The 24441-nt window shown below is 46.7% G+C and overlaps 2 protein-coding genes across 3 annotated transcripts in view; both read right to left on the bottom strand.

The window, feature by feature from the left end:
* The window catches only part of LOC115083498 (zinc finger protein OZF-like), a 78895-nt gene extending 69162 nt beyond the window's left edge, over positions 1-9733 (bottom strand). Inside the window, exons 1-2 of one of the 2 annotated variants that reach the window (XM_029587357.1) lie at positions 9530-9733; positions 8699-8825 (exon numbers count right to left, since the gene is read on the bottom strand). In XM_029587357.1, coding sequence (XP_029443217.1) covers positions 8699-8825; positions 9530-9556 — 154 coding nt within the window. In that variant the 5' untranslated portion in view covers positions 9557-9733. The remainder of the gene's footprint in view (positions 1-8698; positions 8826-9529) is intronic. The other variant, XM_029587358.1, reaches the window with a different exon arrangement.
* Positions 9734-13769: 4036 nt separating this feature from the next.
* The window catches only part of LOC115083491 (inducible metalloproteinase inhibitor protein-like), a 37217-nt gene continuing 26545 nt past the window's right edge, over positions 13770-24441 (bottom strand). The window contains exon 4 of the mRNA XM_029587345.1: positions 13770-14890. Within this exon, the coding sequence (XP_029443205.1) occupies positions 14415-14890 (476 nt within the window). The 3' untranslated portion in view covers positions 13770-14414. The remainder of the gene's footprint in view (positions 14891-24441) is intronic.

Here is a 24441-nt window from a genome sequence, read left to right as displayed (position 1 = left end):
CACACACACACACACAGACATTCACACACACAGGCATTCACACACACACATACACACACAGACACACACACACACAGACATTCACACACACACACACTCACAACACAAAGGCATTCACACACACAGGCATTCACACACACACAACACACACAGATTCTCAGACAACACACAAGTACCTCCCCACACAGAAATATGCACAAACAGAAAACATGCAGAGACACAATTCATAAACACACACAAAGAAACAGAGAGACACGCATATACAGAAAGAGACAAACACAGAGACATTCACACACAAGAGACACGCATATACAGAAAGAGACAAACACAGAGACATTCACACACAAGAGACACGCATATACAGAAAGAGACAAACAGAGACATTCACACACAAGAGACACGCATATACAGAAAGAGACAAACACAGAGACATTCACACACAAGAGACACGCATATACAGAAAGAGACAAACACAGAGACATTCAACACAAGAGACACGCATATACAGAAAGAGACAACACAGAGACATTCACACACAAGAGACACGCATATACAGAAAGAGACAAACACAGAGACATTCACACACGAGACACGCATATACAGAAAGAGACAAACACAGAGACATTCACACAAGAGACATATACAGAAAGAGACAAACACAGAGACATTCACACACAAGAGACACGCATATACAGAAAGAGACAAACACAGAGACATTCACACACAAGAGACACGCATATACAGAAAGAGACAAACACAGAGACATTCACACACACAGAGACACGCATATACAGAAAGAGACAACACAGAGACATTCACACACAAGAGACACGCATATACAGAAAGAGACAAACACAGAGACATTCACACACAAGAGACACGCATATACAGAAAGAGACAAACACAGAGACATTCACACACAAGAGACACGCATATACAGAAAGAGACAAACACAGAGACATTCACACACAAGAGACACGCATATACAGAAAGAGACATACACAGACATTCACACACAAGAGACACGCATATACAGAAAGAGACATACACAGAGACATTCACACACAAGAGACACGCATATACAGAAAGAGACAACACAGAGACATTCAGACACAAGAGACACGCATATACAGAAAGAGACAAACACAGAGACATTCACACACAAGAGACACGCATATACAGAAAGAGACAAACACAGAGACATTCACACACAAGAGACACGCATATACAGAAAGAGACAACACAGAGACATTCACACACAAGAGACGCATATACAGAAAGAGACAACACAGAGACATTCACACACAGAGACACGCATATACAGAAAGAGACAAACACAGAGACATTCACACACAGAGACACGCATATACAGAAAGAGACAAACACAGAGACATTCACACACACAGAGACACGCATATACAGAAAGAGACAACACAGAGACATTCACACACAAGAGACACGCATATACAGAAAGAGACAAACACAGAGACATTCACACACACAGAGACGCATATACAGAAAGAGACAAACACAGAGACATTCACACACACAGAGACGCATATACAGAAAGAGACAAACACAGAGACATTCACACACACAGAGACACGCATATACAGAAAGAGACAAACACAGAGACATTCACACACACAGAGACACGCATATACAGAAAGAGACAAACACAGAGACATTCACACACACAGAGACACGCATATACAGAAAGAGACAAACACAGAGACATTCACACACAAGAGACACACATATACAGAAAGAGACAAACACAGAGACATTCACATACACAAAGAAACACATACAGAGACACTCATATTAACATAGACACACAAAGAAAAACACGACACACACACAGAGAGAAATACACAAACAAAAAACAGACACATAGACACCAACATGCACTCATCCATAAATACACGGAGAAAATAACAGAGATCACAGCTGAACATGCACACAGGATTCATTCTGCTAGTTACACATGTTAAGGAATTAGAAATTGTTACAGAAAATGTAACCACTTAATACTATGAAGCATCAGACATTCCCCGAACCACCCAAACTAAAAATGTTATCCGCCTAATCTATTTCCCTCATAAGGCTCAGCAATCCCTCCTCGTCCCTCTCTGCTGAATTCTTTCCATCTTACCTTCCCCATTAGTCTTCTCCCTCCCCTTCCAGCACATCCCTCTCACCTCATCTCTCCCCCCTCCTACCCTGGCCCGGCTGCATCAAATCCCTCTCTACCCCTGCCACTCCTCTTCTCTCCTGCCATCTTTCCATGTCGCTCCACCCCCAGCGTCCTCGCTCTCTCTGTTTCCCATGAATAGCAGGGCTGAATTAGCCATGCTGTCATGGGATCTGTCAATCAGGTCCGGGAGGTGGAGCTCGTTAAGCAGAGTTTCTGGTTTTTAGTCTCTGCGGCTGCACGTGTGTTCCCGCGCAGGAAAGTAACAGATTCTCCTCAGTCTGTTCTTTCCGCGCGCGGGATCGCGCGGAGCTGACTTCTCCTCAAGATTTTTTTTTTCCAAGATGTCGAAGAAATCGGGCTTTAAGCCTTGTCGATGCGGCAAGGTAATGCCGGTCACGGATGGCCATGACCGATGTTACCGTTGCCTCGGAGCTGATTGTGAGTTTTGTGCCCGCATGTCCCCGAGGGCCCAGAGACAGCGGGCCTACAAGATGAGGGAACTTATCAGCCTATCGGAGCCATCGGAGGCGCATTCCTCGCCTGCACCCTCGACGGCACCGGCTCCCTCACATAGAAGAGCAGCATCGTGGGATCCTCGTCCCTCCAGGTCTGGAGGTAAGGAGGTACCACGACGCTCAAGGCCATCGGATCAGGGCTCTGATCCGAGGGATGGGGATCGATCGGCCTTGTTAAAAAAGAAGGCGCAGAACACGGCGCCACTGGCGCAGACATTGACGCATACGGAGCCGGAACCGTCAACACAATTGCAGGCCATGATGCCGAAGATTTCGACGCACGATACAACGGCGAAGATTTTGACGCACGCCACGGCGCCGAAGACGATGGCGCATACGGTGCCGAGTAAAGAATACACAACGGCGTTGAGGAGCCCAATGCCAACGCAGGGAGCACTAAGTCCTCCAAAACAAATCTCACACAGGGCTAAACACACTAGCCAACATGGGATAAAGCGACGGCATGAATCCCCAAACTTATCTCGTTCTACCTCTCACGATTCTACGCCACATCGCTCAGATACTTCACGATTCTCCAGAGGATCCCGACCAAAACATAGGAGACGATCACCTTCAAGAGACAAGGCCCACATACGATCAGTATCGGCTCATCATCATAAGTATGTCCGTCATTCACACCATAAAAAGGTTACACAATGAGCAGCCTTTAACATAATGTTAGTGAGATCAAAACACAAGGTATTATCACATTGTAATACCTCTTCTCTGCTGCCGCAAATCTCCTATCACAGTTCCTTCTTCTCTACCCCCCCCAAAAAAAAAACAAACAATGGTGAACAATATTAATTTAATAAAATTATAAATTGAAAAAGAAAAAAAAGGTTACACAAGAAGGCAGGGCGTGGGATGTCAGTCCCTCTCCTTCCATCTCTTCTCAGGTTAAACATACTAAGCCCTCATCACATAGAGAAGTTATACAAGTTACGTCTTCTAATGTATCTACATCCTCAAACACTTCTTCCAAGATTGTAAAGGAGGCAATACAAAATACACACGGCGTCCCAGATACTCTACCTCAACCAAACCCGGTGGAGCCTACACCACATCACTTACCGAAACACACGGGTCGTTTGGCAATGCCTCCCCAAACGAAAGAAGCATTTTGGCAACTATCTCAGTCTTTGGCAGGTTTCTATGAAACCCTGGAATCATCTTTCAAGATGACTAACGAACCATCTACAAGTTCCAGGGAACCGAGTGTTCACCGTTCTAGAGAACCATCGGTTGAACCTCCTTCATCACCGGTACCGGATCGACCAACTTCACCAATTCCAAAACAGGACACACCAATAGATTCCATGTCCCCACAAACATCTCCATCATCATCTACAGAATTTTCTTCAGACCCACAGGAACAACCACAGGAACCATACTCCCCTCCAGAAGACCTCTCATACCCAAATGTTTTAGAAAATTTGGGTACTATCTTACATCTAGAATTCCAAAAGGAAACAGATCCTAGATCAGAGACCTTAGGTCTCCTTAAAATATTTGATGTCCCAGGATAACCCACATCTCTACCACCGCAAGAGATACTACACAGTGTGTTACAAAAATCCTAGGAAACACCTCATTCCCTCACGGCGGTTTCAAGAAAGACTGACATCAAGTTTTGTATGCGGAAAACATCGCTGTACTCAATGCAACAGTTACCACACGCTTCAATTGTGGTAGAGTCTGCGATGCAGTGATTCAAAAAATCAAAAACGCATACTTCATATCCACCGACCAAAGATAATAGATGTTTGAACGAATTTGGGAGGAAAATGTATCAGAACGCAATGTTAAATGCCAGAATTATGCACCATCAATTTTATATGGTACAATACCTTTTCGAGTGCATTCAGGCCTCAAAGGGGATGCTGTCCTCGACAGAAGATAGACTCTACCGCTGCTCCATGACATGAGGAGTGCGCTCGACAACCTTCTGCTTTCAATTACGAAGGATTCGAACATCGTCTAGAGCGTCGGCAACCAGCCATAGCAGCCCGTAGGATGGCATGGCTACAATCTAGCACTATTAGGGATGACTTACATGAAAAAGCTAGCGAACCTCCCGTGTACAGGAAACAACCTGTTTGGAGATTGTTTTCAAGAGACAGGGGAAAACTGAAGGACGAAGCTCTAGCAGTCAATCCTTAAACATCACAACCTGCTTACTCAAAACACCGCCGTTATTTTGGATCTAATCGCCGTCAATCCTATACCTGTAGACCCTATAGGTCTTACCAATCTTTCCGTCCACAGACGTATCCATCTTATCAACGGCCACAACAACAAACATACCCCCTCTTCAATGCAGAGGTAAACCACGGAATCAGAGACAGACAACTCAACAACCAGCAGCCACAGTGAAGTCAACCCCATCTTTTTAATAATACAGCCACCACCACAACAACTAACACCACCTGGAAGAATCCACTCTTGCTTACCAGTCTGGGAGAGGATAACATCCGATCAATGGGTTTTGGAAATAGTACGTCAAGGTTACCAACTTCAATTTACCACAAAACCCACATTACCTCACTTTCCCAATCAAAAGATTCGGAGATCTCAATTACAACTAGGGGAAGAAATTGCTCTCCTTCACAAACAAAAGGCCATTGCACTGATTTTCCCAACAACCCAGAACTCAAGGTTCTACTCCCCATATTTCCTCATACCCAAGAAATCAGGTGGCCTTCGACCCATACTGGATCTTCGAGAGTTGAACAAATTCCTAACCAAAGAAAAATTCAAGATGGTATCCTTGAAATCAATCCTACCTCTGATTCAACCCAATGACTGGATGTGCTCCATCGATCTGAAGGATGCTTACACACACATTCCAATCCACCCATCCTCTTGGCGTTACCTATGCTTTCGCTACAGGCATCAACACTACCAGTACAAGGTTCTTCCATTTGGACTATCGGCTGCACCCAGGATTTTCACCAAATGCATGGTTGTGGTGGTGGCCCATCTCAGACAACAGGGTATGACAATATTTCCATATCTGGATGATTGGCTAATAATAGCCTCAACTCCGGACATCTTGATCGACCACCTCTGACGGGTGATCCAGTGCTTACAGGAACTAGGACTAGTGATCAATTTTCAGAAATTGCATCTAAAGCCAACACAAAAACTACAGTTTATAGGAGCATGCCTGGACACCACTCGCCACCGGGCATACCTCCCAACCAAGCGAATAACACAAATCCGTCAACTTCTCTATCTGTTGAACAACACTCAAAAACCTTTAGCGAGGCCAGTTCTAGTAGTCTTGGGTCACATGGCGGCAGCCATTTTCACGGTTCCCAACACCAGACTACACATGAGATGTCTGCAATGGGGACTAAAAAGACAATGGAAACAACACTCACAACCATTGACAGAAAGGTTGTCAATGACATCCGAAATGAGGAAAGATATAACATGGTGGCTCCTACACTCCACCCTTTCCAAGGGAAAATTATCCAGTCCCCCTCCTCACAATGCAGTCTTAACCACAGATGCGTCTCGCAAGGGATGGGGAGCACATCTCGAGATTTACGAAACGCAAGGGTTATGGACACTCTCAGAGCAGACCCTGCAGATAAATCTATTAGAACTCAGAGCAATTCAGAACGCACTCCAAGTGTTTCAAAACCACCTCAGAGGCCGCAGGGTAATGATCTATACGGACAATCAAATAGCGATGTTTTACATCAACAAACAAGGAGGGTCCAGTTCATGGGCCCTATGCAAGGAAACATTGATCATCTTCGAACATGCTCATCAACATTGCATGCACTTGCAAGCAACTTACCTTCCGGGAGTGGCAAACACTAGAGCGGACAGGTTAAGTCAAATTTTTCATCCTCACAAGTGGGCTCTCAATGCAGAGATCGCCCAAAACATCTTCTTACAATGGGGAACACCTTCGATAGATCTCTTTGCAACGGAGACCAATGCTCAAGTTCCACAATTCTGCTCGATATGTCCCAGCCCAACCAGAATCGCTCAGGATGCCTTCCTCATCTCGTGGACGTCAGGCCTCCTGTATGCTTTTCCTCCCATTCCACTTATAACAAGGACAATTCAAAAGTGCATAGCAGACAAAGCTCAACTGATACTCATAGCCCCAGCCTGGCCCAGACAACTGTGGTACAGTTTCCTTCTCAGGCTTTCGATCAAAGACCCAATTCGACTACCGAACCATCCAGATCTCCTGGTCCAGGATCAAGGGACGCTTCTACACCCGCTACACTCATCTCTCCATTTGACAGCATGGAGGTTGAACGGCTCCTTTTAACAGAACAAGGAGTTTCTGATTCGACACAATTCATTTTGTTAGAATCCAGGAAACTTTCAACGAGAAGGAATTATAACTACAAATGGAGATGTTACTCTACTTGGTGCATATCCAATGGAGTACCACCATTGGATTGTTCACCGGAAATACTTATGGATTATCTTCATACACTGTACACAGCTGGGCTAGCCACATCTTCCATTAGAGTTCATCTCAGCACCACAGGGGCAAATCATAGACCAATAAATAATATCCCTATCTCCAATCACCCTTTACTCTCTCGTTTCATCAAGGGATTGATTAACTCACCTTCGACTTCTGATTTCTAAACCTCCCGTCCCGTGGAACCTCAACATAGTTCTCGAACAACTCATGCTTTCCCCGATCGAACCCATGGACTCAGCACACACTAAATACCTCACATGGAAAGTGGTATTCCTATTAGCAGTAACATCAGCTCGACGAGTCAGTGAATTGCAAGCCTTAGTCCACTATAGTCCATATTTGCAATTTTATCATCAAAAGGTAGTTCTCAGGACTCACCCATCCTTCTTGCCAAAAGTGGTTTCTCAATTCCATCTCAATCAAACCATAGACCTACCAATCTTTTTTCCAAAACCTCACTCTAATGATAGAGAAAAATTACTATATACGCTGGATTGTAAAAGAGCATTAGCATACTACAAAGAAAGAACAAAATCGGATTCCAGGACTTCTCAACTATTTGTCTCTTTCGATCCGAAAGCACCTGAACTTCCAGTGACCAAGCGCACCATCTCTAGTTAGATAGTACAGTGCATCCAATTTTGCTACGACAAGCAGAAATTACATCTAGCTTCTATTCCCAAAGCTCACCAGGTCAGAGCAATGGCGACATCATGGGCACACCTTCGAAACGTACAACCCATAGACCTTTGTAAGGCAGCTACATGGTCATCTCTCCATACCTTCACGTCTCATTACTGCCTTGATCAGCAAGCAACCATTGATGCGAAGATAGGACGAGCAATCCTGCACTCTCTATCCTCCTGTCCACGGTGACTACCACATTACTAAAGATCACGTTCAACCATACATATCACAAATAACTTGATCGGGAGCTTGGGACTTCCATGACAGCATGGCTAATTCAGCCCTGCTAGCGACGGGAAAAAGCAAGTTTGCTTACCGTAAACGGTGTTTCCGTAGATAGCAGGATGAATTAGCCATGCTGACCCACCCTCCTCCCTGGCAGTCACCGTCTTTTCGACTACAGTAAGGCTTAATCACAGACTGAGGAGAATCTGTTACTTTCCTGCGTGGGAACACACGAGAGCTAAAATCTAAATCTCTGCTTGGTACAGCTCCGCCTCCCGGACTTGACTGACAGATCCAATGACAGCAAGGCTAATTCATCCTGCTATCTACGGAAACACCGTTTTCGGTAAGCAAACTTGCTTTTCTCCCTTCTCAGTCTTTCTTCATCTCTCTCTGTCTCCAGTCTCTCTCTCCTCCACCCCCCCACCCCCCAGCCTGAAACCCTCCCCTACTGCACCTCCCCTTCAGGTTCAATCTCTCCCCCCCCCCCCCCCCCCGGGGACTGGCCCTCAGCCTTTCCCCCTCACCATCCCCTCTCTCCAGTCCATGCAAAGGACGAATCTCTAAGCGAAGGCTCTGCCCCCCTCAGGGGAGGCCACGATCAGCCCTTACCCAGGGAGAGCAGGGTCTCCAAATTCTCCTTCATCACCTCCCGGTAAAGCTCCCTCTGCCATTGCTCCAGGCACTCGAACTCCTCCTGCGAGAAGTAGACGGCCACGTCGTCGAAGGTCACCGGCACCTGCGAGACAAGAGCGGGGAGGAAAAAGGCGCTCAGGACTACGTGGAGGGGAGGCGGGAGGGCCGGGAGGCGCCGGATCTCGGCCGGCAGCGCTGCTGACCGACCGACCGACCTCTCGCGCTCCTCCGCCCCGCCCGGTTATTAACTTGCGGTGGGACGTGACCGGCCCCAAGCGTTGGGAGGGTGGGACTCCCGTTCTGCCCGGGGAGGGGGGGCCTGCGGGACGCAGGAGGCGCGAGGCGCGGAAACGACGCGAGCCCCGCTCCCGTCAGGGAGGCGTTACCGGCCCGGACCGTTAGCGCGCAAGCCCGTGCACCTTCGACGCCTAAAGCATGGAGCGGCCTCCCCGAGGGAAGGGGGCGAAGCAGAATCAGTAACGGAAATCGGGAGAGCCCGGGCAAGCAGGAAGGACCCCGAGGAGTGAGGAGGGCAGGAGAGAGGCTGGGTTCATGGACATCGCAACAGGTCCCCGCGCTCCTTCTCCCTTCCAGGGTCTAAGTCTCCGGGACATGCAAGTCATGAAAGGGAAAGCTTATCAGATCCAGCCTGAAGAGGCACTGCCCTGTGAAGGGAGGAGAAGCAGGAGGAAGAGCCCAGGGGACTGCAGGGAGTAAGGAATACAAGAAACAGATTCACCATGGGAGGTGAGGGGATGGGATCAGTCCCAGGCTGCATCCCCTGCCCCCCTCCTGCCAGTCTCCTACCTGCTGAGCAGAAAGCCCTGCAGCCATTCTCCTGCCCCTTCTCCAGAGCAGGATTTCCAGCCCCGGCTCCCTCCCTGCACGGTCCCTGGGGTGGGGGCAGCTTCGGGCTTTGCTGGGTCAGGGCGCTCAGTTTCTCTCCTGATGGCTACACAGGGAAACAGAAGGGAAGGAGGGAGGAAAAAAGGGGTAGAGGAGCAGAGCAAGGAGAAGTGTAAGTCAGAGAGAGAGAGAGAGAGGGGAGGGAAGGAGCTGGGGTTGAGCGGCCTCAGACTGCTGCCATCTCCCGTGCCCGCCCGGCACTGACAGCAGGAGTGGAGGCAGCACATAAGGCTGCAGGATTCAGGCATCAACTCACAATGCACTCTGGGAGCTGTAGTCCTTCCTAGGAGGGATTACTGTATGTGACTGTTACAGGGCACTCTGGGAGCTGTAGTCCTTCCTAGGAGGGGGATTACTGTATGTGACTGTTACAGGGCACTCTGGGAGCTGTAGTCCTTCCTAGGAGGGATTACTGTATGTGACTGTTACAGGGCACTCTGGGAGGTGTAGTCCTTCCTAGGAGGGATTACTGTATGTGACTGTTACAGGGCACTCTGGGAGCTGTGATCCTTCCTAGGAGGGATTACTGTATGTGACTGTTATGTGCACTCTGGGAGCTGTGGTCCTTCCTAGGAGGGATTACTGTATGTGACTGTTACAGGGCACTCTGGGAGCTGTAGTCCTTCCTAGGAGGGGGATTACTGTATGTGACTGTTACAGGGCACTCTGGGAGCTGTAGTCCTTCCTAGGAGGGATTACTGTATGTGACTGTTACAGGGCACTCTGGGAGGTGTAGTCCTTCCCAGGAGGGATTACTGTATGTGACTGTTACAGGGCACTCTGGGAGCTGTGATCCTTCCTAGGAGGGATTACTGTATGTGACTGTTATGTGCACTCTGGGAGCTGTGGTCCTTCCTAGGAGGGATTACTGTATGTGACTGTTACAGGGCACTCTGGGAGCTGTAGTCCTTCCTAGGAGGGGGATTACTGTATGTGACTGTTACAGGGCACTCTGGGAGGTGTAGTCCTTCCTAGGAGGGATTACTGTATGTGACTGTTACAGGGCACTCTGGGAGCTGTAGTCCTTCCTAGGAGGGATTACTGTATGTGACTGTTACAGGGCACTCTGGGAGCTGTGGTCCTTCCTAGGAGGGATTACTGTATGTGACTGTTATGTGCACTCTGGGAGCTGTGGTCCTTCCTAGGAGGGATTACTGTATGTGACTGTTACAGGGCACTCTGGGAGCTGTAGTCCTTCCTAGGAGGGATTACTGTATGTGACTGTTACAGGGCACTCTGGGAGCTGTAGTCCTTCCTAGGAGGGATTACTGTATGTGACTGTTACAGGGCACTCTGGGAGCTGTGATCTTTCCTAGGAGGGATTACTGTATGTGACTGTCACAGTGCACTCTGGGAGCTGTGATCCTTCCTAGGAGGGATTACTGTATGTGACTGTTACAGGGCACTCTGGGAGCTGTAGTCCTTCCTAGGAGGGATTACTGTATGTGACTGTTACAGGGCACTCTGGGAGCTGTGATCCTTCCTAGGAGGGATTACTGTATGTGACTGTTATGTGCACTCTGGGAGCTGTGGTCCTTCCTAGGAGGGATTACTGTATGTGACTGTTACAGGGCACTCTGGGAGCTGTAGTCCTTCCTAGGAGGGGGATTACTGTATGTGACTGTTACAGGGCACTCTGGGAGGTGTAGTCCTTCCTAGGAGGGATTACTGTATGTGACTGTTACAGGGCACTCTGGGAGCTGTAGTCCTTCCTAGGAGGGATTACTGTATGTGACTGTTACAGGGCACTCTGGGAGCTGTGGTCCTTCCTAGGAGGGATTACTGTATGTGACTGTTATGTGCACTCTGGGAGCTGTGGTCCTTCCTAGGAGGGATTACTGTATGTGACTGTTACAGGGCACTCTGGGAGCTGTAGTCCTTCCTAGGAGGGATTACTGTATGTGACTGTTACAGGGCACTCTGGGAGCTGTAGTCCTTCCTAGGAGGGATTACTGTATGTGACTGTTACAGGGCACTCTGGGAGCTGTGATCATTCCTAGGAGGGATTACTGTATGTGACTGTTACAGGGCACTCTGGGAGCTGTGATCCTTCCTAGGAGGGATTACTGTATGTGACTGTTACAGGGCACTCTGGGAGCTGTAGTCCTTCCTAGGAGGGATTACTGTATGTGACTGTTACAGGGCACTCTGGGAGCTGTGATCATTCCTAGGAGGGATTACTGTATGTGACTGTTACAGGGCACTCTGGGAGCTGTAGTCCTTCCTAGGAGGGATTACTGTATGTGACTGTTACAGGGCACTCTGGGAGCTGTAGTCCTTCCTAGGAGGGATTACTGTATGTGACTGTTACAGGGCACTCTGGGAGCTGTAATCTTTCCTAGGAGGGGTTACTGAATGTGACTGTTACAGTGTATTTTGGGAGCTGTGGTCCTTCCTACTGTATGCGCTGAGTGAAAAAGAACTTTTTAAAATTTGTTTTAAATGAGCTACTTGTTAACTTCATGAAGTGCTGCGGACCTTCTATTATCTGAGAGAGTAAATAATGATTTTAATGATTTTTTAGACCTCTCTCATATCACCCCTCAGCCATCTTTTCTCCAAAATAGTTCAAGGAGGGATGATGGTGGCCTGGATAACTATAGTAAAAGCCAAGCCATTGACCAGTGGGCAGAGATGGAAGATGGGTGACTTTGTCACTGCTAGGACCTGGGCTATGATGGTAAGTCGAATATCTCATATGAAACCCATACTCCAGGCTCGGGCAGGGAAGGGGAGCTCTGCCCCTTACAGGATCACCTTTGAATGTATGTGACGGAGTCACTAGGTGATAGTATAATAAAAATAGTAACTCCATGCATCTGTGATTTACCTTTTGGGCAGGGAAGGGGAGCTCTGTCCCTTACAGGATCACCTTTGAATGTATGTGACGGGGTCACTAGGTGATAGTATAATAAAAATAGTAACTCCATGCATCTGTGATTTACCTTTTGGGCAGGGAAGGGGAGCTCTGTCCCTTACAGGGTCACCTTTGAATGTATGTGATGGGGTCACTAGGTGAGAGTATAATAAAAATAGTAACTCCATGCATCTGTGATTTACCTTTTGGGCAGGGAAGGGGAGCTCTGTCCCTTACAGGATCACCTTTGAATGTATGTGATGGGGTCACTAGGTGATAGTATAATAAAAATAGTAACCCCATGCATCTGTGATTTACCTTCTGAGAGCGCTGCTCCCTTCCTCAGGTCAGTGATCATGTGATTAATGCACTGTGCTTTTGTGGATCAGTTTATGCAGAAATACAAGACAAATCCTGCTCAGGGCAGATAGAGAAAGCAGGAAAAGAAACCAGGCTTCCTAGGACACTTTGACGCTGCTTAATGCTGATTTTATTTTGGAAGGATGATTTCATGTGCTCTATAGTTAATCATTTCTCACAATATAAGAGGCTCAGTGACACAATGATGCTTCATGATACAGAGGTACAGGGGAGAATCTGAGAGGTGATCTCTCATACTGCAGGTGCTGTACTCTGATCTTTGCCTGCTCAATCCTTTATCCCTTTTCCAAATCAACATCTATGAAATATCCCAGTGACCCCATTGGTTCTCTTACAGACACCGCATCCGACCTCATCCAGGACTGGAAGCTGCAGCCGGGGTAACTCATGTGCTGCTCTGTCACCCACAGAACAAGAGCCCAGTGCTGACCTCCCTGACCCGGGCAGCCATAGCTGTGGCCAATGGACAGAGAGCCAGTGACCGGGAGGAGCAGGAGTTGTGATTCAGTTGGTGGTGAGTTGAAATAGGATTTATGTATATGTGGCAATGTATGGGTTAGGCTAAGCTTGCTAAGGCTTTTTATCACAGTAATGTTCTGTGAATATTTAGAGATATGAATCATGAACTTTGTGATTATGGGATCATTAAATGTCCTTCATTCTGCAGCCATAATTAGGAAATGAGTTGGGTCCTGCTGCCCTCTGCTGGTGGTGCCTCAGTACTGCACGTTAGGTGAATGGTTCTGCAGGAAGGTCTCCAGGTTTCTGTTGTGTTTCAGGGGTGGATTCTGCTGCAGGGCTTTTAAGATTCTGTGGCACACTTACATACATCTCACATACATGGGTTTCTTGTAAACACTGGGGTCCCTGTGCACCTCCCTCTGATGTCTGTCTTCCTCTTCCCTGCAGACACTGATCTCTCTCCTCACCCCGTCCCTTGCCATTCCCCGCTCCCTCATCGTTAGCCGCTTGCCCTGGTGCTGCTATTCCGAGCCTCCTTTGGCTCCTTATGCCCTTCCTTACTGTGCCAGTCAAGCTCTCGTCAGATTAGCAGGCACTGGCAGCAAACACTTCAGAGGAGGCAGAGCTGTGTAATACTGGGGGAGGCTCAGAGCAGGGGCAGTCTGTGCCGCCTCTACCAGTGAGAGAGCGATGGTAGGAGAGAGGTCGGTGTGAGTAACGGGTCCCTGTGCAGGGAGGAGGAGAGGAAACGAGGCTGCCGGTATCAGAGGGATGGGAAGAGGGGAGGAGAGAGCTTGTTCTCCCAATTCTGCAGGAAAGAGGAAAATTATGGGACAATTCCTGCAGGAATCTGCGGGTCAGGGCATCCATCTGTCACTGTTTGGACCCACAGGAAAAGAAAGGAAATCAAGAAAGAGCTAAAGGTATTAATGCTTGAAGGAAAGGGTTTCTGATTTATAGCATGATGGAGTTTTATTTCTCTGGTGAGCAGCGAGGTTGTTGGGAGCCGAGGTGTCTCCTCTGAGCTGAGGATCAGGGTTGTGTCAGAGGACCCCTCTTCCAGGCTCTACTGCTGCCCAGTTACTCTCAATCCTGTGGTTCAATCTTTCTAGGAGGAAGCTTTGGAGGGAAAAACTTTGTGGGTAAAATGATTGGGGGAATTAATTTTATGGGCGTAAACTTCGGAGGGCAGTCACAGGGAGGGACACAGGGGCCAGATGTGCCCTTCTTATAAACATAGCCTGTGTTACAGAAGCAGCCGGAAACACACTCCAGGGTACAAAACACGGCTAACGTCCGCTTCGGGTCATCGTCGCAACTTTTCCGCTCCCAGCGACTCCCACAGGATTTATATTGGCTGTTCTCTGGGCAAATCCCTTGGCACTCACTCTCGGGCACACACTCCCCAGATTTACCACATTTAAACACATAACCCTCATCGCAGAAGCAGCCAAGGACACACAGCTTTGGGCATGCTCGGGCCGTGTCAAAGCGATTGTAGCAGTTCGTGGGACAGGCAGATCCACATTCGTCATAATGCTGGTGCAATCCACATTGTGCTGCTGTGGAAGAAAGAGTTATGTGTTAGCCATGTGCACATTTTTACTCACTAGTGTCTCCAGCTGGGGTTTTTGATGTATTCATTAGCAGACGTGAACCTCTTTTAGGTCAGAATACAATGGGTATCACCTTAATCTGTCAGATTTGCTGCTATTACTCTTCTTAACACTTAGATTATGTCAGAGAGGCTCTATCTGGAGGTCAGAGGGTGTTTTATATATAAATCATGTGAAGGTGCAAGGCCCTATGGAGCCCACGCCATCCTTAAAATGGAATGAGGTAGGCCTGCCCTCAGGAGGCCTGTGCTCGAACCACAACAGTACGGTGCTGGGCGAAGCTTTCCGACATTGCGACCCCCCCCCAGACTCGGGTCTTGGCAGAGGTCAGTCCTTGGATACCTGGTCCTCCAGCTCCCGCTCTTCGGGAGGTTTCCAACATCCCTCCGGGGTGAAAGATAAAGGCAACATGGCTACTAGTGCCCGGACGGCCATGGGAGAGATTTGTGATCGTCACCCTGGATGTCAACCTATTCGTCAAAGAAACGCAAAGCTACCGAGAGAACTGCACCATGGCCATGAAGGGGGTCTGTGGTGTCTACTAGCTCTGGCGTCTCATTGGGGAACATCTCCCAAGCAGGGACCGGGCTGCAGGATTCATCAATGCCAGAGTCTCCGGTCCCTAGCGAAGCCCTACTACCCAGCAGTTGCTACCAGACTCACAATACCCAGCAAGCTTTTCGATCAGGCTACGCACCCAGATGTCTGCAAGCAGTCACGGGTGGCGCCTAGCACCTGCTGCAACCCGAGACATCTTCCGAGAGCCCCCCCCGGGCTGAGAGGCTGGTTTTCAGGAGGGTGATGGCCGAATTCGGACTTCACGACCCCTACGTGCCAGTGCACCTAGTGGAGTTTGTGGAGAAGAACCACGAGGAGTGGCTGCAGGAGGAGGCTGATCGAAGGATCGTGACAAACACCTCTGATCCTGGGTTCAGGAGAGCTCATCCTGATTGTCCCCAAATGCATGAAATATCTTTGGGCCGCAACATACATAAGCAGGGGTTGATTTTTCAACATGCCTCTGGCCCCCCCTACAGAGTACTCGATTGAGTGCCAACTGCCCTGTGGGGTGGTTATCAGGAAGCCTCATCCACCTTACTCTCACTTCTAATTAAAGTCTAGCTGAATAAAAAAGAAAATTGTTCGCTATGTGAATTTTAAAAAAGAAAAAAGTTCCGTTTGAAGAGAAGGATTGCTTAGCCCCAAGCCTTGGAGGGTATTCATGAAATATTGTATTTTGACCTTGTTTGGGGGTTGTGGGAAGAATGGTGCTTGTTCAGAAGGCCTGAAGGTTTTTCTCCAAGGTGGAAAGCTGTTTTCATTTGGACTTTGTCCCATTTGATTTATATTCCGCCATCAACCCGATGGCCTGGCCGGTCAAGAAGCCCCGAAGGCAAGAAGACTTGCCTTGCTGGTTGCTGAGTGGATGTTCAAGCGTTATTATTTAATGTTCCTTACCCCTCATGGGAAGGATTTTCAATTGATTTAGCAGTTGAGAGTTTGAGTGCCTTATTGGACAAAGAAAAATTGAAAAAAATCCTTTCTATAAAGATGGAAAACATTCATTTGAACTTGGTGTCCTTGTATATCCATTAAAGCAGTTGTTTCCCTTGTAGGTTGGGTGCCAACTGCCCCTCTGGTGCGTTACCTTATTGGTTCCAGTAACAAGTTCCAGAAAAGTATCATCTAGCAGCACCTAACTGCAGTTTCACCTTGTTTTGTCTTCTCAGGATCCTGAGGAACCTTCTCCAGGTTTCTTTTCTAGAGTTCTTCATCTGTTCTCCAGCCCAAAAACCCCAAGGTTTCACCACCTCCCATGAAGGTGGAGATTTCAGCACTGTGTGCACAGTATTATAGTGTCCCATGGGGATGGTGAGAGCATTCCTACAGCACGAAAGGGTGGTGGCAGCACCCACTGGTAGCCAGCAGTGGCAGGGCTGGCATAGTCACTGTAACCTGATGAATATTTATTATGCATCTGTCTAACCTTTCCTTTAGCAGGATGGAGTCTGCAGGCCTGGTATTACAGTACCTACACCAGGTGTAGAGCCTGCTTGGGTTTGATCCCAGTCCAGGTAGATTGGCTGCTTTGCTCTCCTGAATAGTTTTGTACTCTGAACTTTGGTGATTGTATAAAGGTATTGCAGTGCAAAACTATGAGAAGTTTGTTTGTTGATCCACACAATTGTGAAATCTGTGCAAGAGTCTATGCTCCTCATCCAGATTTGAATGTGTGTGTGTGTGTGGGGGGGTGTGTGTGGGGGGGTGTAACCAGGGCCTTTTCGGGTTACCATTAAGACCTGGGTTAGTACAGTGACACCAAGTCAGAGTAGGATGAATTTGGGAGGTCCATGCAGATGCAGCCCCTCCTTCCACGGGGTTTGCCATGGACTGCCCACTGGTAATACTATATAATAGCTCCCCAGCTATAGCTGAGGGGATAGTTCTTTGCATGAAGTACTGAGTACAGAAGTTGGTGAGGAGTTAGATTTTTGTTATTTTACCAGATGCAGCTGGTTTAGCCGTCGCCGTCACCATTTTGGCCCTGTTCGCCGCCCTGCCCGCTGTCTCGATCCGTGCACATAGGGCGAGTCGTACGCACAACCTTTCTTGTGCGCACAACATTTCTTCTGCACACAAAGTTACACACTCAAGTACCGTGCGCACAGGTTAGGCGTGTAACTCGCGCTTTCTGTTCCGGTGCATAACTAAGACTGGTGCGCACAACTAGACGCACATATTCGACGCACCGGAGCGCATAAGAGATTTTACGCGTTGGTTTGGGTTATTCTCCTCTGGGTCATTTTTTGGAAGCCTAATTTCAAGATCCAGGAGGAAGTAATGACTGCCCTTCCATCTTGTTGGGAGCATTGATGATCCTGCTCCAGGGGATCCCTCCCATCAGGGATTTAAAGGACATGAACAAGGGCTGAAACAATAACCAAGACTTTGCTAAATGTCATTGTATATATATGTTAGAAATATCTGTTTACCTTATTTGCGTTCCAGACACCCTAAAAATAACTAATACTCTGTCATCACTGTACAACGGCTGTACAATCCTGCTTCATCACTTTGCCTTAAACTATATTAGATCAGTGTTTTTTGGCGGTAAAGTACATAATATTAGTTCTTGGTAGTTTTCTGCATTACATCTGTCTCACCCAACTCCATATTCCCAATACCCTGTAGGTCAATTATGCCTCCTTTAAATGGCAACTGGTCCCTATCCTGCCACCTGGGACACAACCCATTTTCTCCCTTGACATTCTCCCATCAGGCCACACAACGCAAGTCCACCCTCAGCAAAAGAAGGCTTATCCCAATACACACCCTCACACGCACTCAAGCCATCAGTTTATCACTCATTTCCATTATTTTATTTAACGCACAATCACTCCAAAAGAAATCACATCTCTTACATGACATCCTTACAGATGCTAAACCAGAAATATGTGCTGTAACGGAAACTTGGTTCAAACAACATGACTCTCCCCTCATCAACCAGCTACCCTTAGAAATCTACGATGTATTCTCTATCCCTCGGAAAAAGAAAAGAGGTGGCGGCATACTCTTGGCTGTAAAAAAGGAATTTAAACTACTATCCCAGAAATGTGATATTCCAAACCAATACGAAATTGGCTTTTTTAAATCTAACTCACTCCAACTGTGTCTCATCTATACACCCCCAGGTCTCCTCGAGAAAGACTCATCCCCACTTATTGAATTTTTTGCAAACTCCCTATCCTCTGACATACCCACAATTCTACTAGGAGACTTTAACTTACACGTGGATACCTCCCCACAATCCCCAGCATGTGAAGCATTCCTCTCCTCCCTTGAAGCTATGGGCTTCCAACAAATCGTGAACTCGCCCACACACAAAGCAGGTCACACACTTGATCTGATTTTTGTCAACTCCCACGTTAGCATAAGCAATCCCCCTTCATGCATTGCAGTACCCTGGTCTGACCACTCCTTGATTCAGACAAAACTCTCACTCCCGCAAATGACCCCCACTACGCCACAACAGCCCATTTCATTTAAATTTCGCAAACCATGCGATATTGATACCATCTCACAAGCATGCGCTGACTTAGACAGCCAAATCGACGTCTCATCCCCAAACAATGCCTTCTCTACCTGGCTCAACCTTACCCTTAGCATTGCTGACAAACTTTGCCCGCTTACAACAAAAATTATCAACCCTAACTGTAGAAACAGAAAACCATGGTACACACCTGATCTCAGGAATCTCAAAATTCAACTCAGGACAGCTGAGAGGTTATGGCGCAAAGACCAATCCCCTGCAAATAAAACCTTATACTACCAAACAATGCATGAATATAGAAATTCTATCCTCCATGCTAAATGTAATTACTATGCTAAAAAAATACATGGCATGCAAGATAACCCCAAGGCCCTATTCACTATGGTTGCGGACCTCACCTCTCCTGCTACCACACAACTCCCAGTTAATCACTCTAAAAATCGCTGCAATGAATTAGCTCAATTTTTCAAAAACAAAGTCTCTTCCATCACTGCACATTTCTCACATAAGAACATCAATATCTGCCTGCCCGCCATCAACTCGACAGCCTCCCTCTCAATTTTTGACTCTTCATCCTCCCTTGAAGTACAAAATATCCTTAAAAAATTAAAACCCTCATCTCATCCCTCCGAAACTATCCCCACTAAACTCCTGCTAGCCATTCCCGAAGTGATTTCCAAACCTCTCTCAAATATCCTTAATTGTTCCTTAGAGCATGGTACGGTCCCTAAATTTCTTAAACAAGCAGTAGTTAAACCACTACTCAAAAAACCTAATCTTGACCCTGACACCTTATCTAATTACAGACCCGTCTCCAACCTACCCCTCCTAGCTAAAGTCCTTGAAAAAATAGTCAACTCACGCCTCTCCGATCACCTGGAACAAAACAATATTCTCCCTTCTACACAGCACGGTTTCAGAAAGCACTTAAGTACTGAAACCCTACTACTCTCCCTACATGACACCCTCATTAAAGGAACTGACTCAGGCTCCTCCTATTTGATTGCCATGCTTGACATCTCAGCGGCATTCGATACAGTCAATCATGATGTCCTCCTCGACATCCTCAGGAGTATCGGGATCACTGGCAATGCCCTATCCTGGATACGATCATATCTCCAGGACCGTCTCTTCACTGTTTTAGTTGATAACAATGAATCAGACCCCATTAGTCTGCCCCAAGGTGTTCCCCAAGGTTCCTCCCTCTCTTCCACCCTCTTTAATATATACATGCTCCCCCTCACTACTCTCCTCACTAACCTCCACATCAAGCATTTCATATATGCGGACGATGTGCAACTCATTTTCCCTTTCTCGGACTCTCTTCAAACTGCTCTTCTTAAATGGGAATCCTGTCTCTCCTCTATCAAAACATTACTAAACGACATGCAACTAGCTCTAAATCCCAGTAAGACTGAACTCTTAATCATATCAAATGGGCCCCCGCTCCCAGACATCCCACCTGCATACTCTTCCACATCTTTCCCATCACACGTTCGCAACCTTGGGGTTCTTATTGATAACCATCTTACTTTCAAACCCTTTATTAAATCCATCATCAAGGAATGCTATTTTAAGCTCCAAACCATAAAAAAACTTAGACCTATGCTACACTTTTCTGATTTCCGCACTGTACTCCAGTCTATCATTTTATCTAAGGTAGACTATTGTAATGCACTTTTGCTAGGCATTCCCGTTACTCATACTAAACCCTTACAACTATTACAAAATGCTGCCGCTAGGATTCTAACTAATTCAAAAAAAAGAGATCACATCACCCCCACACTTATCGAACTTCACTGGCTCCCTATACATTTCCGAATTCGCTATAAAGCCCTTTCTATCATCCACAAAAGTCTGCTGAACTCTAACCTTAACTGGATTAACCCCCCACTCCTCCCCCGTACTTCGAATAGACCAACACGTACAGCCCTCCAAGGAACCCTACGCGCCCAACCTATCAAATCTTTTAAATTATCCTCCACCATAAGCAGAGCTTTCTCTCTCGCCGGCCCATCTATTTGGAACTCCCTGCCCTCTGATATACGCCTGGAAACATACACTCCTACCTTCAAAAAAAAACTGAAAACATGGCTCTTCCAGCAAGCTTACCAGATTTCACCAGCCATTACTTAAACCCCCCTGTTCTACTAAAACTCTTTTTAACTAATAATCCTACTATATGACTAAGGAATTCGACCCTGTGGAATCTGTATTATGCCCTTCGATTTGGTACTTTTGAATCGGCTATTTATGTCATTATCTATTGTTTATAGTTTTGTTCTTATATGTATATAGTGATTATGCTGTATCTATTTATTGACTACATGGACTCTGCCCAGTATAGTCAGCTCTATACCCTTCCAAGTTTTAGCCTCCTTTTTATCAGTTACATGTAAGGGCCCCGCCCAAAAGTTACGCTGTTTTACAATGTTATATGTAAGGGTTTCCGCCCATCTGTTACTGTTTAATTGTAAACCGATGCGATGTGTGAACGGTCATCGGTATAAAAGAGACTTTAAATAAATAAAATAAAATAATCCAACCACAACTGTGAGTAAAGGCAAAGCCTACTATTCAAGAGGTCACTCATCCGGTGCTTCCAAACCCTGGGGAGAAAGAGAGTTTCTCTCTGTGTGCAGAGACTGAGACAAAATATCCTTGCCAATTGCAAGGGGTGGTTCTGGCATCTCATTGGAGATGTTTTCCAATGAGATGCCAGAGCTAGTAGACACCATAGACCCCTTCATGGCCATGGTGCAGTTCTCTCGGTAGCTTTGCGTTTCTTTGGCGAAGAGGTTGACATCCATGGTGATGATCACAAATCTCTCCCATGCCGTCCGGGCACTAATAGCCATGTTCCACTCTAAAGTCCCTTTATCTTTCACCCCGGAGTGATGTTGGAAACCTCCCAAAGATCGGGAGCTGGAGATCTAGGTATCCAAGGACTGACCTCTGCCCACTTGGGGACCCTATATTTTTTCCATAGATAAGCAGGCTGAATTAGTCATGCTTTATGGGACGTCTTCCCAGGCGGTCCGACATGGAATCCTCTCAACGAATACAGAGCTGTGCCTCTGTGCACCTGTGTGGATTTTCCCGCACGATTCCTTCCCCCGTTCAGTTTCTGTTTTTCCACGGCAGCTCACGGTCGCAATCCTCTCACGCGAGCCTAAAGATTTTTTTCTCTTTCCACACTCTTAGTGTACCCCAAAATAACACTGTTAAGTGCTAATATGCCTCCAAGAACACCAGGATTTAAATTCTGCCAGTGTGGCAAAATGATGTGCGTCATTTATGGACATAATTATTGCTTCAGTTGCTTAGGCCCTGATTGCGATCAGACATCCTGCCAGGATTGCGGCAGGATGTCTTCATGGGCCCAAAGGAAAAAAGCGGAGAAAATAAAAAGATTAAGAAGCGACCTATCTGGGTCATATGTCCCAGTCCATGGATCAACACAGTCGCTACCAGCGCATAAAAAGAAGAGACCTACACCAACCAGAAGATCTTGTTTGTTGGAGTCTCAACCAAAAAGTAAGTGCTCCGGTGAACCTATGAAAGAATCGAAGGATTCGGGCGATAAAAGGCCAAAACTCCTAGATATCTCCAAAAACCCCTCAAAAACAGGGTCAGAGACACTGACTCAGGGCAAAGATTGAGTAAAAGCATGTGACTCACAGAGTTGATCGATGTGTCATACGTGCCTGACGTAAGAAGCGTACAACCGGCCGAAGCAGCCCAATACTGTGGAGCATGATGCATCTTCCCGCTCGACGCAAGAAGAGTCGAGTTGGCTGATGCAAGAATCTTTGAAGGCTTTGATGCATATAGTGTTGCATCAGTCAACGCACGAGAAAGACAAGGATCACATGATGCAAGAGGATCATCTTCCAGGAATAAGAAATACAGAGGCCGACAAACTCAGCAGGATATTTCACCCCTACAAGTGGGAATTGAACCAAGAAGAGGTGAATGAACTATTCCAAAGATGAGGAACCGCTACATACACCTTTTCGCAATGGAAGCCAATACGAAACTACATTGTTTCTGCTCAATCTACACAAGCACTTGAAGAATAGCTCAAGATGCATTTCTATTCCCATGGATGGAGAACCTGCTATATGCTTACCCTCTGATACCCTTGTTAGGCAGGGTAGTTCAGAAGTGCATAGCAGACAAATCAAATCTCATTCTCATTGCACCAGTGTTGCCCAGACAACCATGGTATACTTACCTCGTATATTTGACAATTCAAACACCAATACAATTGGGAAACAGAAAAAATCTTATATCACAGGAAGGGGGCACACTGCTTCACCCCCTACACTCCTCTCTACATGACAGCATAGAGATTGAAAGGAAAGCTTTGTCATCTCTCTCTTCCTGCAGACATCGAACATCTTCTTATTTCCACTAGAAAACCATCTACAAGAAAAGATTATGCAGCGAAATGTAGCAGATACTTCAACTGGTGTAATAATACACTGATAGATCCACTTCATAGCTCTCCTCAACAAATTATTCGTTACCTCCATCTACTCTCTTCCACTGGATTAGCGGTATCATCTATCAGAGTACATCTAAGTGCTACAGCAGCATTCCACCTATCCGTCAATGGGAAATTCATATCTATGTATCCATTGGTAGCTCGTTTCATGTGTAGAACAATAAGACTCCGCCCTCCGACCACAAAACGAGCAGTTCCATGGGACATTAACATTGTTTTAGAAAGGTTCATGCACCCACCCTTCGAACCTCTACACTCCGCTCCAATGAAATTCCTATCCTGGAAGGTACTATTCCTAGTAGCCGTCACATCAGCAAGAAGAGTCAGTTTACTACTTTCCGTATCTACAGTTTTACCCTGATAAGGTCACCTTAAGATCCAACCCAGAGTTTCTTCCTAAAGCAGCCTCAGCTTTCCATTTGAAGCAGACAATCATCTTACCTATGTTTTTACCAAAATCACATGCTACGCAGAGAGAGATAACCCTCCACACCTTGGACTGTAGAAGGGCCTTTGCTATTATATTCAAAGGACCCAGTCTCCGAATCGTAGTTCACAGCTATTTGTTTCTTTCAACCCGAATGCTCCAGGATTGCCAGTCTCTAAACAGATGTTAGCATCTTGGTTATTCCAATGTATTAACTTCTGTTACTCGAAGAATACAGATAAACTCCCAGATGGTGTGAAGGCACATCAAATTCGAGCCTCGGCAACTTCCATAGCTCACCTAAAAGATATCTGCAGATATCTGCAGAGCAGCCCCTTGGTCTTTGCCTACCTTCACATCACACTACTGTCTTAAACAGCAAACTCAATGAGATGCAGCAGTGGGAGAAGCAGTATTACGCTTCGCAACCAAAACCTGAGCTCTCCACAGTCTTCATAAATTCCAGCAACCAGAAGTAATAACGTGCTCTGGAATTCATAGCTGGGGAC

The sequence above is a fragment of the Rhinatrema bivittatum genome, chromosome 2 (genome assembly GCF_901001135.1).
Source record: "Rhinatrema bivittatum chromosome 2, aRhiBiv1.1, whole genome shotgun sequence".
NCBI lineage: Eukaryota > Metazoa > Chordata > Amphibia > Gymnophiona > Rhinatrematidae > Rhinatrema > Rhinatrema bivittatum.
The sequence above is the reverse complement of the archived record's forward strand: the minus strand, read 5'-3'. Positions and strand labels throughout refer to the sequence as shown.